Raw genomic sequence first — 13,857 nt, 5'->3', positions numbered from 1 at the left:
TTGAGCTGTCTCTCAGGCCTCCCCTATATCTGCTGAGGCTGGTCCCCAGCCTCCATTCTCAGAGACCACAAAGGACTGGGTTGGGATACCAAGATGCCACAGATCCTGGAAGCCAACTACTTCTGTGGTACCCCAGTAACATATGGCCCACAGAGGCAAAGCCACAAGGAGGTCTGTGTGTCAGTCCCAGCTGCTGCAGATATTATCTCCCCAAGTGCCCAGTATCCCCAGGCTGCAGGGCTCAGTTGCTGTGTGTAATGGTTGCAGGGCAGCTGGGAGGCATCAGCAGTCTTTTGGGATACCAACCCCAAGGGAGGTCCTTGTCTAGGCCTTTGGGCTGGCTCCTCTTCCTCCACCCTAAACATAGGACTGCCTGTCCCAGGACAGGCCAGCAGGGCTGCAGGAACTCAGCAGGCCCTGGGTCTCCTTCTTCTGTGGCCCCCAGCCTACCACTCTCTGCAGCCATGCATACCTTCACTTGCACACACAGATCTGTTGCCCCCAGACCTCTGAGGAGCATAGCGTCCACCTCCTGGGTCTGGTGCTCCAACCTGCCTATGTCCCCCACCCTGTTCTTCCCCCTAGACTCCTGGGGCCTGCCCCTCGGCTGAATCAACCTCTTACACACACAAATACAGGTGGATGGGGCAAGCCTACTCCTCCCCCCACACTCCCCCACATCATCACTTTGGAACCCAGAAACATTACTGGGGAGGGCAAGGTGCAGAGGGTGCCAAGATGCAGTACCATAGCCCATGTTCTCCCAGGCTTTGGTGCCTGCCAGGCAGGCATGGGGGCAGCCCAAGGGCAGTGGGAGTCACCCTGATTGTACCTGAGTCAAGAGGCAGCTGCTCCCAAGGATGTGTTGGGGGCTGGGGTGAGGTCTTTCTTTGTAGAGGACAAATAACCAAATTCAGGTTGGTCCTTCCCTTCCCCTCCATAGCCAGGCCACATCAGCTTTGCAAGAGAGAAGGCTCTGGTTGTGAGGCACTCGAGAAGGCCCCATGGCCTAGGCTGGGAACACAACCCAAACAGGATTCTCAGAAATAACTCCCACAGGCTGGGTGCCCGTCGTTTAGTGGTTAGGGAGCTGGCCACATGATCCAGGGCTGGTGGGTTCGAACCTGGCCTGGGCCTGCTAAACAAACAAACAAAAAATAGCTGGGCATTGTGGTGGGCACCTGTAGTCTCAGCTACTAGGGAGGCTGAGGCAAGAGAATCGCTTGAGCTCAAGAGTTTAAGGTTGCTGTGAGCTATGATGCGATAGCACTCTACCGAGGGTGACAAAGTGCAACTGTCTGAACAACAAAAACTACAACTCTTGGCCTATGAGGGGGCAGAATGGCCACCCCAGAAGGGAGGCCTGATTGAGAGGTTACACTGGATCCCATCCCAGCCATGCTCAGTGATGTGGACGAGCTTCATTCCCCAGCAACGCCCTCTCCCTCGCCTCAAAGGCCAAGACCCAAACTCTGTCTCACATGGCAGGGCAGGAAGCACAGGGTGATGGGGGCCAGGCCCAGGCAGCCTGCTGGGGCAGGTAGGGGCTGCTTTGAGGCATGTTGTTGGCGGCTGGGGCAGAGGAACCAATTCTTTGGTATTGAAGCAATGAAAAGCTATCACAGAAGAGCCACATCTCCAAGCAAAGGTGGAAGGCAAGCTGTACTCTTCCCAGTACCCCTGAAGGACCCTGGGGAAGAAAGGACAGGGCCCAGCCCTTCTATGCAGAGCCCCCTCCCACCCTGAGGCCCAAACCCTGGCACTGCTCAGCCCTGCAGGGAGCATCATTGGGTGGTCATTGAGATAGGAAGGGCTCACTTTTCTCAGGTGAGAAGTCATACTGTCCAGCCCCTGACCACTGTAGCCAATCCCCAAGAACAGTAACAGGGGGGCCAACCACTGGGACCCTCACCCAGGTAGTCTTGGCATAGCCATGGCACCCAGAGCTTTCTTCACAGCCAGGAGACACTGGGCCTTCAAAGATAGAGTAAATAGATTCTCTTGTTAAAATTGCATAACTTACAGAAGAGCCTGTGAAGAGTTTTAAATTTTTCCTGGGAAGAGGACAATTTCACCCTGCATTCCGAACATCTGTTGAGCCCTGGTGGCTGAGTCCTGCCTCTCTGGGAGTGGCCAGTTGGCCAGGGAAGCCCCAGTCCTGCCTGGCTCTTCCTGCCTGCAATAATGTGGGGGAGGCAGTGTCTCTGAGTCTTTCCTAAGGGGACGTGTGCAGACACAATGACAAGGATGGGGCAGGGTCTATCCCCCGACCAAACCAAAGCTCCCATGCTGTCCATTCACAGCCACGCCTTCCCTCCAACAAAACAGAAAGTAGGAAACAAGGCTGCCTCTTTAATCGCAATCAAATATGCTGTCTGAAGTCAGCGAGGCCCCCAGAGCCTGGCCAGAACTGAGCAGGCAGCACTGCCTTGCTTGCACGTAAGGGAGCTGGGGGCAGGGTCACTGTGCTTCTTGCCCCCCTCACCGCCACCGTCTCTGAGCCTCGGGGTGCCACCTAGTGCACTGTCTCCTGTGTGCGTCAGCCCAGCCTCTGGCTGCCCTCGGGAGGAGGGAAGGCAGGGGTCAGGGGTGAGCCAGGGCAGGAACCCCATCACACACGCATGCAGACTCCCCCAGTGTGTTTGGTCTGTCCATTCTCCTCCTCTGCTGAAATGATCGCATAGTTGTGTGCAGTGGTGCTGAGCCAGAGGTGGCCCGTCTGCGCCTCAGGTCCCGGGCCCACCCTACTTCTGTATCTGAAACAGGAAGAGCCGTAAGTTGATGTTCTTGGCAGCCAGCAGCTTGTTGCACTCGACGGAGTCAATGATGGGCAGTGGCACGTAGTCTGTCTCGTTGTTCTCGTTGGTGAAGACAAAGTGGTAGATGACAGGACTGATCCTCACGTCGTCATAGGGGCCCTTGAGCAGCAGGAAAGAGCACTCCAGGGGTGCCGTGACCTTGCTCTTGAGGAGGAGCTGGAAGGAGAGTGTGCGCTTGCATGAGAGGTTGGGGTTGCGCTCCGAGTCGTTCACTCGAGCCTTCAGGACCCATGTCTGGTTCAGCACTGTGAACCTTGGTGTCTCGTAGTATAGGCGCGTGATGAAGTCATCTGTACGGTATGGACGGAACTGGACCTCTGTGGAGACAAGACAGGGCCAGAAAGAGCCAGCCGTTAGTGCGGGCCAGGCTGCACAGCATCATCCCTGACCGGGCCAAGGATAGACTCAGCCAGGGAAGAGGGAGACTTACCCAGATACCGCGTGCTCTACTTGTCACAAAGGCAAACCAAATCAACTATGGCACATGGAGGTGCACACAAGCTTTGGGGGGAACAACCACAGACAGAATTAACACGAATTAGCTGGAGTGTGTCTAGCAGTTACAAGTGGTCAGGCTACAGCCCAGGCATAACCGACCCACACCAGCCTCCCTCCTGGCCCTGAGCCCCAGTACCCCACAGGGTGGGGGAAGTAGACACACAGACAGGATACAGTTCTGAGAATAAGTGCACTTTATTGGTTCTGATACAGAGCTGCCAGAAAAGCCGGCGGACAGGTGTGTGGCACCCAGCCCTGCCCAAGGGGAGTGCCAGATCCATGGGCGTCAGGCTGTGATGCAGGCTCTGCCTGCAGATGTGCCTGCAGGGCCCCAGGCAGCAGGCAACCCTGTCTTCATAGTCCTCTTGTGCAGCCTGCAGCCTGTGGTTGGCAAGTCCCTCCGTGAGGCATGGGCTTCCAGGTGGCCGGTCCTTTCTGTACAAATGGAACTCTCCATGCCTCAGCCTCAGTCACGATGCCCTAGGCCGTCCAGGCTCCATGGGGCCTATTAGGACAGCTAAGGCTGCTGCTAACCAGTAGCAACTGGCCTTCTGCTAAGGCCCCTGGGCCCCTGGCTTGTTGAGCCTGCTCAGGCCCATACCTGGCCAGGCCTAGTCCAGGCAGCCTGGTGTGACCAACTGCCCATGACCACCCCGGGCAAATCCGAGCTGGTTGCCTTGTGTGGACTGAGCAGGAATGAAATGGAGTTTCTCTGAGTGGCCCCAGCAGCAGGTGCTTCTTTCTGTTGTCTGGACCAGGCTCTGACCTGGTTCCTGCTCCCCAGTGTGTTCAAAGGTGGTGCCTGGAGAGCCATGAGATTCACGAGCCTGAGCCCAGTCCAGCCTGTGCATCTGTGGGTATCCACACCCAAGTCTGAAGTTTGTACTGGGTGCCCTCAGTTTGCACTGGGGCCTCTTAGCGTCTTCGTGCCAGCCTGGGGAAGCCCCGTGGCCACTGCTGTCACTGACTGCCCAGTCAGGACCTGACTCCACAAAGTGCTCTTCATGCCCCCAGGCCTTGCTGAGACACGAGGCCCTTTTTGCTGAGATCCCAAGGCTATAGAGCCCCCTACAGTGAAGACGCCACCTTGCTGGAGTGGTGGGCAAGGTTGGGTAGAAGCAGGGAGAGGCTGTTGTGAGAACCACCCAGGTGTACCCCAGGGCCTGCCTAGCACCCCCCTCTACTCCATCTCCTGCCTTTTTTCTTCCCCAAAGTGTTTTCCTCTCCACTGGAGCCTGGCCATGCGGCGCAGCCTGTGCCCACTGCCCAGACTCTGCTCCGGCTCCCACAGCCCACAGCCATGTGGCATGCAGCGGGTGGTGAGGCGCCTCACCTGTGTAGCCAATCTTCTCGAAGCTGAGCAGGCTGAAGATGCTGTTGTACAGCTGCATCTCCTTGCGGTGGCTCTGGTCCATCTCGTCAAGAATTTCCATCAGTTCGTTGCCTGTCTTGGTAGGGTGGGCACACGCAGCCTCGTGTACCGTCAACTCATGGAAGGGGCCATGCCATGGACAGCCGATGCGCTTGTATTTGCACTGGGTCACCCTGGGAGGAGGTGAACACAGCAGTCAAGGCCTATGCTCAGCTCCTATAGGACGCTGAACTGTGAGCTCTGCCCTAGGACAGGGTCAGAGCAGGTATGTGTGGAGAGAGGGGAGGAAAAGCAGGTTCAAGCTGATCCCCCACTGTGGTCTCTCCTCTGCTTGGCAGTCTGAGTAGGCACTGACCAACATCTTGTACTCTGTCCAGCCATTCCCCTGAAGAGGTGTGGTGGCTGGGCCCTACCAGATATCAGATGAGCAGCCATGTCTGTCAGTGCAGCCTCACACCAAGCACCCAGCCCTCCTAAGCTGGCTGCAATTTCCTGACCTTCTAGGGGGCTACCCCACAGCCACAGAGAGCCCGGGAGAGCGGGGGTCATGTTCAGACAGCAACTGAGAACTGACCTCGTTGCCCCTGTCCTGTGCAGTGCCACCTTCCCCCGCCCCCCAGAGCCTGCAGGGCCTGACTGAGCTGTGTGAGTGGTACCTAAGGCCCAGGCAACAAGGGCCAGCCAGGTTACCCACACAGGGGCTTTGCCTATCCCAGGATGGGGATCCAGCCCCATCCTGGCCCTACATGCAGGGCAGCCCTGGCCCAGTATTACCTGTCCTGACACTCCTCCTTCTGGTGCCTCTCCAGCAGGGAGCGGGGAAACTGGCGCAGGCAGAAGCCACACTCTGAGGGCAGCTCGCTCACAGCTTTTTCCACAGCCAGGTTACGGCAGCAGAGGCTCTTACTGATCTCACAACGACAGTTGGGGCACGTGGCCTGCTCCTCCTTCAGCCGGGCATCTGCTAGTAGGTGGATAAAACAGCCAGCGCACATCAAGTGACCGTTAGTACACTGCGGAGAAGGAGAGGGAGATGAAGCTCACAGACCTGCGGGACTTGCGTAAGCACACACCCGCCTGTGCACACTGGCTCCAGTCAGGGCCAGGCCAGTTGTCCTGAGGAACTCCAGCTGCTGAGGACAGGACCACAAGTCTGTCCTGACACAGCCAGCCTGGGCTTCTGCAGAGATCTGGAGTCTCAAGAGTGAGACCTCATCAGCTCATGGAGGGTAGGTCACAGCTCTTCCCTGGTGTAAGCAGAACCAGCAGTCATCAATTTGGCCACAGCAAGGGCATTTAGCCAGCAGCCATGGCAGGGGGGGATGCCATTTCCATGCCTCTTTAGCCATTCATTCTGGGCTTGGGGGACCTAGCTCTGACTGACCTCCAGCCTGGCCCTTCTACTCTGGCCCTCTCTGGTTGAGCACAAGAGAAGGCAGCAGCCACCTGCCCAGGGAGGCTGAATACCTACAGGGACTATCCTGAGAGCTGGTGGCACAAAGGTGTGACAGACGAGGCCAAGTTGGCTCAGGACAGGGTAGGTGGGGACACAGGGAATGCCCACGGGTGCTGGGAACAGGGGCTGCAAGCAGGACATGATGTTGAGTTGGGCTGGTGTAAGCTGGGGGGTCCCTCCCCATGGGAGTCCTTGTTCATGTGGACAGCCAGATGCCAGGCACCACTCTCACCTTGGATCTCTTGCTCATTTGACATATTGGGGGCCGTGGGCTCAGCCCTCAAGGGGCTCACAGAGTGGGAGGATGTTAGGCCCAGATCATAACCAAGAGGTACAAGAGCAAAAATCTGAAGCTATGCAGAAACAGCTGCCCAGGTCCTGGGCTGTGGTGAAGTAAGGGTTTGGACTGAGTTTCATTCTGAGGGCTGAAAGCACACCAAGGGCCGGCTGAGAGTGACAGGGACTGGCTTTCCATTTGGTAGGACTTTCTCCTAGCTGCCTGAGGGCAAGGGGGCAGGCAGAGGAGTCGCCTCTGTCCAGACTATGCTTCCCCAGCATCTCAGTGGAGGCCTGGGCCACAGGCCTGCTTTGGGGTCTGGGACATTTTTTTTTTTTTAGCAGGCCCGGGCTGGGTTTGAACCCACCAATTTTGGTGCATGTGGCCGGTGCCCTAACCACTGAGCTATGGGCACCCAGCCGGGTTTGGGACATTTTAAGAACAGGATGCTGTGAAACAGAGACCCAGTCTGCTATGCTGCAGCCTCTCTGCATAGCAAAGGAAGGCATGTTCACAGGTATATGCAGGGCACCAGTAAGCCCTAGTTGCCACTCTGTTGCTGCAGAGGTCTTAGCACCCTGAGCTCAGGAGCTATAGAAGCTGGCTAGCTCTCTCAGCACCTATGGGGTCTAGTGAGTGACACAAAGGAACCAACAGCAGGACACAGAATCCATGTCCATACAAACACCAAGATTATCTGCATTCAAACTTCAAGTTCTACATTCCATTAACAATTAGAATGCACATGAGGAGGAAGAGGACTGCATTGGTGTGGCTCACTCTGGAGGATCCTGGCCCAGCAGGTGCTATTCTGCCCCAACTGCCATGACATGAGGTAGGGAAATTGGTCTGCTCCACTCAAACCCAGGGGTCAGTGGTGAGTGGACTGGGTGGGGGAGGCCCAGGTCCCACCCCATTGCGCCCCACCTTCACTAAAGGCTGCTGGGAGCGTCAGATGCTGGCTCTGCCAGGCAGGCAGGTCCTGGGTTGAGGAAAGCTGTTGCTTCTGAAGGCAGAGGGGCAGGAAGGAGACAGCACAGCACCAACTGGCTGTTTGTTTGGGGGAAAACCTGAGCCAAGTCACATAACCTATGATAAGCCCAGGAGGATGCCAGGGCCAAGACCCCCTGGCGTCTCTAGCTACTCCCTGTGGCCAACCTGAGGCACCTCCTTGTGAGGATGCCTGCACCTTGGTAAGGCTCTGGGCCCAGCTCTGCAGCTACCTCCCACATTCTGCCCGTCCCAGCCTGAGGGCCTCTCCTCTGGCTCTAGACAGCCCAGCCAGAGGGATGGAGTCCTGGATCCTCCCCAGGAGGCACTGAGGCCATCAAGCATATCACCCCTTAGTTCCCAGCACCACTCACCCTGAAAGCTGCCCCAACTCCTTTGCCAGCCCTATCCACAGGCCTCATTCCTCCAGACCCAACACAAGCCCAATCAACTCCATTCCAGGGGGAAGTAGTGGAGGCCTTGCCCTCCGCCCCCCTCTTGGCCTCCTGGAGAACCTGCAAGCTATGAAGAGAGGTGGGATCACTGCCTTTCTAGCCCTAATGGCTCAGCTACAGCAGAACACAGCAAGCCCCAAGAGGCCCTGGAACACACTGGCCCCATCAAGGGACAGGCCCATATCCTGTCCATCAGCTGTTTAGGACATGCTTTCCAGGTGGACTCAGGGGAACCGGCCTGGAATAGACCAGCACCCAGCAAGATGGATGTGTCCACAGCAAGATGGTCATGATGCTCCAGAGTCTTCTTCACCATCCAGGCCCTCTCAGTCTCCTGAGCAGGACCTCGGTTCTGCTTAGGTTAGCCTTGGCAGTGGTGACTTGTGCCCATTACCAAGCCAAAAGCTTGCCTGGGAGGACTTCATATAGTGCTGGCCACATGCCTCCAGCAGATAACACAGGCCACAGGAGGCCCCCAAAGTCCAGGTGTCTCCAGAAGCAGCCCCTGCAGTACCTAGGCCAGGCTGCCTCCCACTACTAGCCAGGAGATCCTAGTGGTGGGGAGAGGGAGGGAAGGGATTTTACAACCCAGGCTGACATCATGGGACCTCCTAGACCTCCTAGGGACCGATGTTGGCTTAGAGCCACAGTGCTGGGCTAAGACACCAGCCCACAAGTCACCAGCACTATGACCTTGGCCTCAGTTTCTATGTGCACAAGACGATGAGTATGCAACCCACCTCATCCTACACTGATAAGATGGAATGGACCTGGCAACGTTGCTCTGCACCCAGCACACAGCAAATACTACCACCACAGTCACCCACGGCAGAGCTCTTGGGGGGACCCATCTCCATGAGAAGCCAAGGATTCAGACCCCTCTATAGTTGCTGATACATGCAAGCAGTCCAGAAACAGCTATTTGCACCTGTCCTCTCAGGACAGTGCCTGAGCCTTCCCTCTGTCTGGCCACAGGCAGCTCACAGGCATCCAGCCTGTGCAAACCTGAGGTTTCTATCTGAGCTGCCTTCTCCCTCCAGGGTTAAGGAGTAGCTGGATAGACTGATTAGGCTTGAGGAGAATAAGTCCTGTCCCCCAGGCCTTGGGCCATAAGCAGGTCTTAGGAAATGACCCCTACTACTTTCTGTGGTCCAAAGCTCCCTATGGTCAGCTAGCCTTTTAGGACATATGGTACTTTGAAACTCTAGGGACGGGATGGGTGCCGTAATCCCTGCACCTTCACAAGGCTAAGGCAGGAGGATCACTTGAGCTTGAGACCAGACTGAGCAATAGCAAGACCTAGTTTCTACAACAAATAAAAAAAGAACTTAGCTAGGCATGGTGGTGCCTGCCTGTAGTTCCAGCTATTCAAGGGACTGAAGCCAGAGGAGCTCCTGAGCCCCAGAGTTAGAGGCTGCAAGGAGCTGTGATGTTCCCACTGTGCTCCAGCGTGGGTGACAATGAAACCCTATCTACCTCAAAAAAAAAAAAAAAGAAAGAAAGAAAGAAAAATAAAAACAACCAACCACGGCTCAGCGCCTATAGCTCAACTGGCTAAGGCGCCAGCCACGTACACCTAAGGTGGTGGGTTCGAATCCCCAGCCCGGACCCACCAAACAACAATGACGGCTGCAACCAAAAAATAGCCGGGCGTTGTGGCGGGCGCCTGTGGTCCCAGCTACTTGGGAGGCGGAGGCAGGAGACTCACTTGAGCCCAGGAGTTGGAGGTTGCTGTGAGCTGTAATGCCACGGCACTCTCCCCAGGGGGACAGCTTGAGGCTCTGTCTCAAAAAAAAAAAAACAACCAACCACTCACCCCCAACCAACAAACTAAACAAACCCTGGGGTCCTACACTTTCCCACTCCAGCCTATCCTCTCATCCAGGGGGTCAGGGACTCACAGGTCTTGACAGTGGCCATCATAGCTGAATGAACTTGGCCCTGTCAGCCAGCAGGTCCCCCTCCTTGGACATCTGGTTTGCTGGAAGGGCCTCAGCAGGCCCAGAGCACCTCAGGGCACACCCAAGGCCAAGCATGTGCGGCCCTCAGCCTCTTCAAACACTGGCCTGAGAGGAGCCCAGGCATTGTCTAAGGTCACACAGCTATTTAGGAGTAAAGGCAGGATGTGAACCTCCCGTCCAGGCAGGTAGGATTTAAGGTCCCTCTTCATGTCTGGGTGTGAATGGGGCCCAGCCGCCCTCTCGAGTTAAGCTTCCATTCACAATGTAAATGCTGGTCTAAAAGTAACTCAAAATGACAAACCACCACCACAAAAAACATTTCTCACCTAGACAGAGATTCCAGAAACTTCCTTCTTGCTCTGTCCTGTGAGTTGTGGATACCTAAACAGATGTATTTTCAAAGCTCTTTTCGGCTACTTTTCTCACCTCAAAGAAACAAGCAGCTGCAATCCTGAGCTGCTCCCCCAGGGATCAGGAAGAGGTGGCTGGACTCCCACAGATGGCTCTCTGAGGGTAAATGGGCAGTGATGGAGCTGCCCTTTCCTCCTGGGCCTTCTAACAGTGGGATCATCAGTCAGGTAACCAGTCTCCTGAGCCAAGATTGCCCTACAGACAGAGACTCTCAGGGGAGTGAGGGCAGCCAGGCCAAGGGTGGGAGTGCCCATGTCAGATAAGGAAGGGCGCACAAGGGAGGGCTGCACATCTTTATAGAAGGGAGAGGATGACCTCAGCTGGGCCCAAGAGGAACAGCAGAGGCAGGCAGGGATGGAAGAGGACAGCTCAGCCAGAAGGGTGCAGGGACCCAGCCAGAGGCCTTGAGTGAGAGGAAGCAGCTGGGGCTACCCCAGATGCAGGCTGGAACATTTGTAATGGGGCATCTGATGGCCCTGTACTCCTGACAGCTTGTTTAAACATCAAGAATGCCCTGGGGAGGGGTGGGACTACATGCTAGCACCAAGGCTCAGGGCCCTGGCTGCCATTTTTAGGTCAAGGCAAAGACTGCCTCAGGGTGGACAAGGTAGAGTCTCATGTGCAGGAGAACTGGGGAAATCAGGCACCACCGAGGCCCCATCTTCCCCAGAGAAGATGCTCCCACAGGCATAGGTGCTAACAGGTGACATGTCCTTAGGCCACAGGGCTATGCCTGGTCTGCCCACTCTGCCTGCCAGAAGCTCCTACAGAGGTGTCCCTGTTTCCCTGCCAGGCCCCCCGCTCTCCATCTGGGTGCCTGCACACCTTGCCAGGCCAGTCACCCAGGACACACTCAAGACAGGAACATCAAACACATGTACCATCAGCTGCAGCCTGAAGCTGAATGTGACACAGGCAGCAGGAGCCATTTGCACAAGGGCACTGGTCTGACACCCAAGCAAGTTTCCCAGCCTTATAGGTATGGCATGTGAGCACAGGCTTGTCAGGAGGCCAGTCCTATAGGCCCAGAGTTCAGACTTGGGGGCAGGTGGACTGTGTACCATTCAAGGCTTCTCTGGCAGCATGGCCGCACCCAGTGGCTGGAGGACAGGCTCTCGAATTACCCAGTGCCCAGCCAACTCCAGAGGCCCATGGAGCTGTTTCCTAAGCCTCAGTGCTAGGGACAGCACACAAGTCTCAGTATGGCCATCCCTGAGCTGGGCACCATCTGAGTTGACCCCTGAAATGCACAGCATGGCTGGTGCCCACCCTGAGCCACACATTCTGCTGGTGTCAGACAAAAAAGTTCCATCAGGAACAGAGGGCAGAATTTGCCACATGCCTGATCAATTCAGATCTCCAAAGGCCAGCAGAAGATGGAAAGGCTGAGCTGAGTCCAAAGTGGTGGCAAGTAGCAGGCCCTAACCAGGGACACACTGTCTGTGCCCAGACCCTCTAGGGGAGCAACCAGGCAAGAGTGTGGATCTTTAGGCCTGTCTTAGGCCACAGTGGTGACACAACAGTGACCTTCCAGGGTTACTTCACACAGCATGAAACCACCAGAAGAGGTATCCGCAAGCAGCATTCAGAGGCACCAAGAGACATTTCCTTTTTTTCCCACATCACACAGCAGATTTATATAAGTTCCGACAGAGCCCCAAGGGCTCTCCCACAAATCACACACTCTAGACTCTAGGCTCCAGAGCCTTCTCTAGGCCTCCAGAAACTCCTCTGCTGCTGAGGCCCAGCTGTCACTTGGGAGGAGATTGCAGCTCAGTCAGCACTCATGGCTCTCCATGCTCACAAGGTCTGTACTAGGGAAGCCAGTGAGCAGAGACTGGGGGACCAGGGAGGCTACCAGTCAGAGCTGTCCCAGAACCTTCACTGTCCATTACAGCTGCTCAGCTCCCTGCCTCTGGCCACCCCACACAGTACAGGCCCATTTGAGCCAGCCAGGCTCAGAGACCTGGATACCAGCAGCTCTGGCCAGAAGTAGAGCCTCAGTTGTGCTAGGCCAGCCCAGAGAGGGGGTAGAGTGGACCAGGAACTAGAACCACGCAGCCAGTCATCATGCCAGGTCCAGCTCCAGCCCATTCATAGATGAGACAGAGAAAGACAGAGGAGGGACCTGAATTCTCCTGGGAGGACCCACCATTGGCTTGGCTCACTGGATATTGACCCAAGATCCAAGAAAAAAAGAGTTCTTTCACTCGGGAGGATCAGAAGGTTGTGGGCAAGCATAAAGGGGCTGGAAAGTGGGTAAGTCCTGAAAGCCAGAACACTACCAAAGCCAAGAGACAGCTGTTAGTTCTGGGGAGCAGCTGTGAAAAGCTCTCCCCCAGCTGGCACTGACACCTGACACCCAGAAGGGTGGAAACTCATGCCTTCTCCCCACCCAGCCACACTGGGATCCTCCCAAGCGACCTCATGCCTAAGCAGGAAGGATTTCAGGACCCAGAGATTAGGGAAATTGCAACCTAGACTATCCATGTAACACCTACTATAAAAACGGCCCCTCACCCAGACTCTCATTTTCAACATATAAACAAGGAAATATGACCCCACCAGCCACTTCCATAAGTGCAAAAAAACAGGGAACCCACTTCGTTTCTCAAAAGGACTGGGAAGTTAACGTGTAGACGGATGAAGAAGAAGGTAGGAAACTGCACACTGCATCTGCATGCCAGTCAGAGGTCTGCCCAGCTGCCACCTGGGCCAAGTACCCTCTCTGACAGCACTAAGCTGGTTAGCAACTCCATGCAATGCCATGCTAGACAGACCTCCTAGAACACTGGTGACCTACGAAGGCAGCCCTGGTGTGGGTGAGGAGCACCCATATGCATACAGGGGCACAACATATTCAGAGAATACTGGGTTAGGTTGGGGCTAGAGAACCAGGCTGGGGGCTTGCTGCAGGTGGTTCATCCAGACCAAAGATAGGGATTTGGTAGGGGGAACATGAAAAGCAATCTTCTCTCTTCTTCCTGTTCTTCAGAATAAAATGAACAAATTAAAGAATTCTGTTGAGGAGAATAAAAAGGAAAATGTACACAGCTCAAGAAATAGAGGACAAGCCGGGGTGGAGAGAGTGGGGTGTGGGGGGTGTGGCTGCCAGGACAGGGAAGGAGCTCTGGAGCGCTCAGGACTGTGCCCAGGGGCTTGTGAATGAGGGGAGCAGCCCTGCCCTGCAGGCAGGGTCAGCTTGAGAGGGTGGGTTGAGGGGCGCCGAGAAGGGGACTGGAAGGATCTGGAAAAGAACGTAAGCAGAAGAGACTTAAGTGGATTAGAATATGGCAAAAAGGGATTCAAAGCAAGAAATCAAGTCCTGAGAGGAAGACAACGAGAAGCTTCCGAGCAGGCGCTGCAGTCCCGCTGGCGAGGAAGGTAGATGTGAGGACCAGGGCTAGAGAGGGTTCTTGGCCGCCGGGTCCCCCGACCCCTGGCCCTGGCTTCCAGGGTGACCCGGAGCCTGGGGACCCCGCAGCAGGGGCTGGAGCCCCGGGCTGGGCCGGGTCGGGGTCGGCCGGCGGCCCTACCTGGTACACGGAAGCCTTGGGCAGGTCCAGGCACACGGTGCAGCAGAGCACCGAGTAGAGCCGCTCCTCCAGCTTCCCGCTG

The 13,857-nt window shown here is 56.0% G+C and overlaps 1 protein-coding gene across 2 annotated transcripts in view; it reads right to left on the bottom strand.

Annotated features, from left to right (window-relative positions):
* Positions 1 to 1,227: 1,227 nt before the first annotated feature.
* CYHR1 (cysteine and histidine rich 1) overlaps positions 1,228 to 13,857 on the bottom strand; it is a 15,537-nt gene continuing 2,907 nt past the window's right edge. The window contains exons 3-5 of one of the 2 annotated variants that reach the window (XM_003802337.3): positions 5,464 to 5,702; positions 4,651 to 4,862; positions 1,228 to 3,136 (exon numbers count right to left, since the gene is read on the bottom strand). In XM_003802337.3, the coding sequence (XP_003802385.1) occupies positions 2,745 to 3,136; positions 4,651 to 4,862; positions 5,464 to 5,702 (843 nt within the window). In that variant the 3' untranslated portion in view covers positions 1,228 to 2,744. Of the gene's footprint in view, positions 3,137 to 3,496; positions 4,408 to 4,650; positions 4,863 to 5,463; positions 9,156 to 13,857 lie in introns of those variants that run through there. The other variant, XM_023508349.1, reaches the window with a different exon arrangement.

This window comes from Otolemur garnettii, unplaced genomic scaffold (genome assembly GCF_000181295.1).
Source record: "Otolemur garnettii isolate 467f Iridium unplaced genomic scaffold, OtoGar3 scaffold00245, whole genome shotgun sequence".
NCBI classification, from domain to species: domain Eukaryota; kingdom Metazoa; phylum Chordata; class Mammalia; order Primates; family Galagidae; genus Otolemur; species Otolemur garnettii.
The sequence above is the reverse complement of the archived record's forward strand: the minus strand, read 5'-3'. Positions and strand labels throughout refer to the sequence as shown.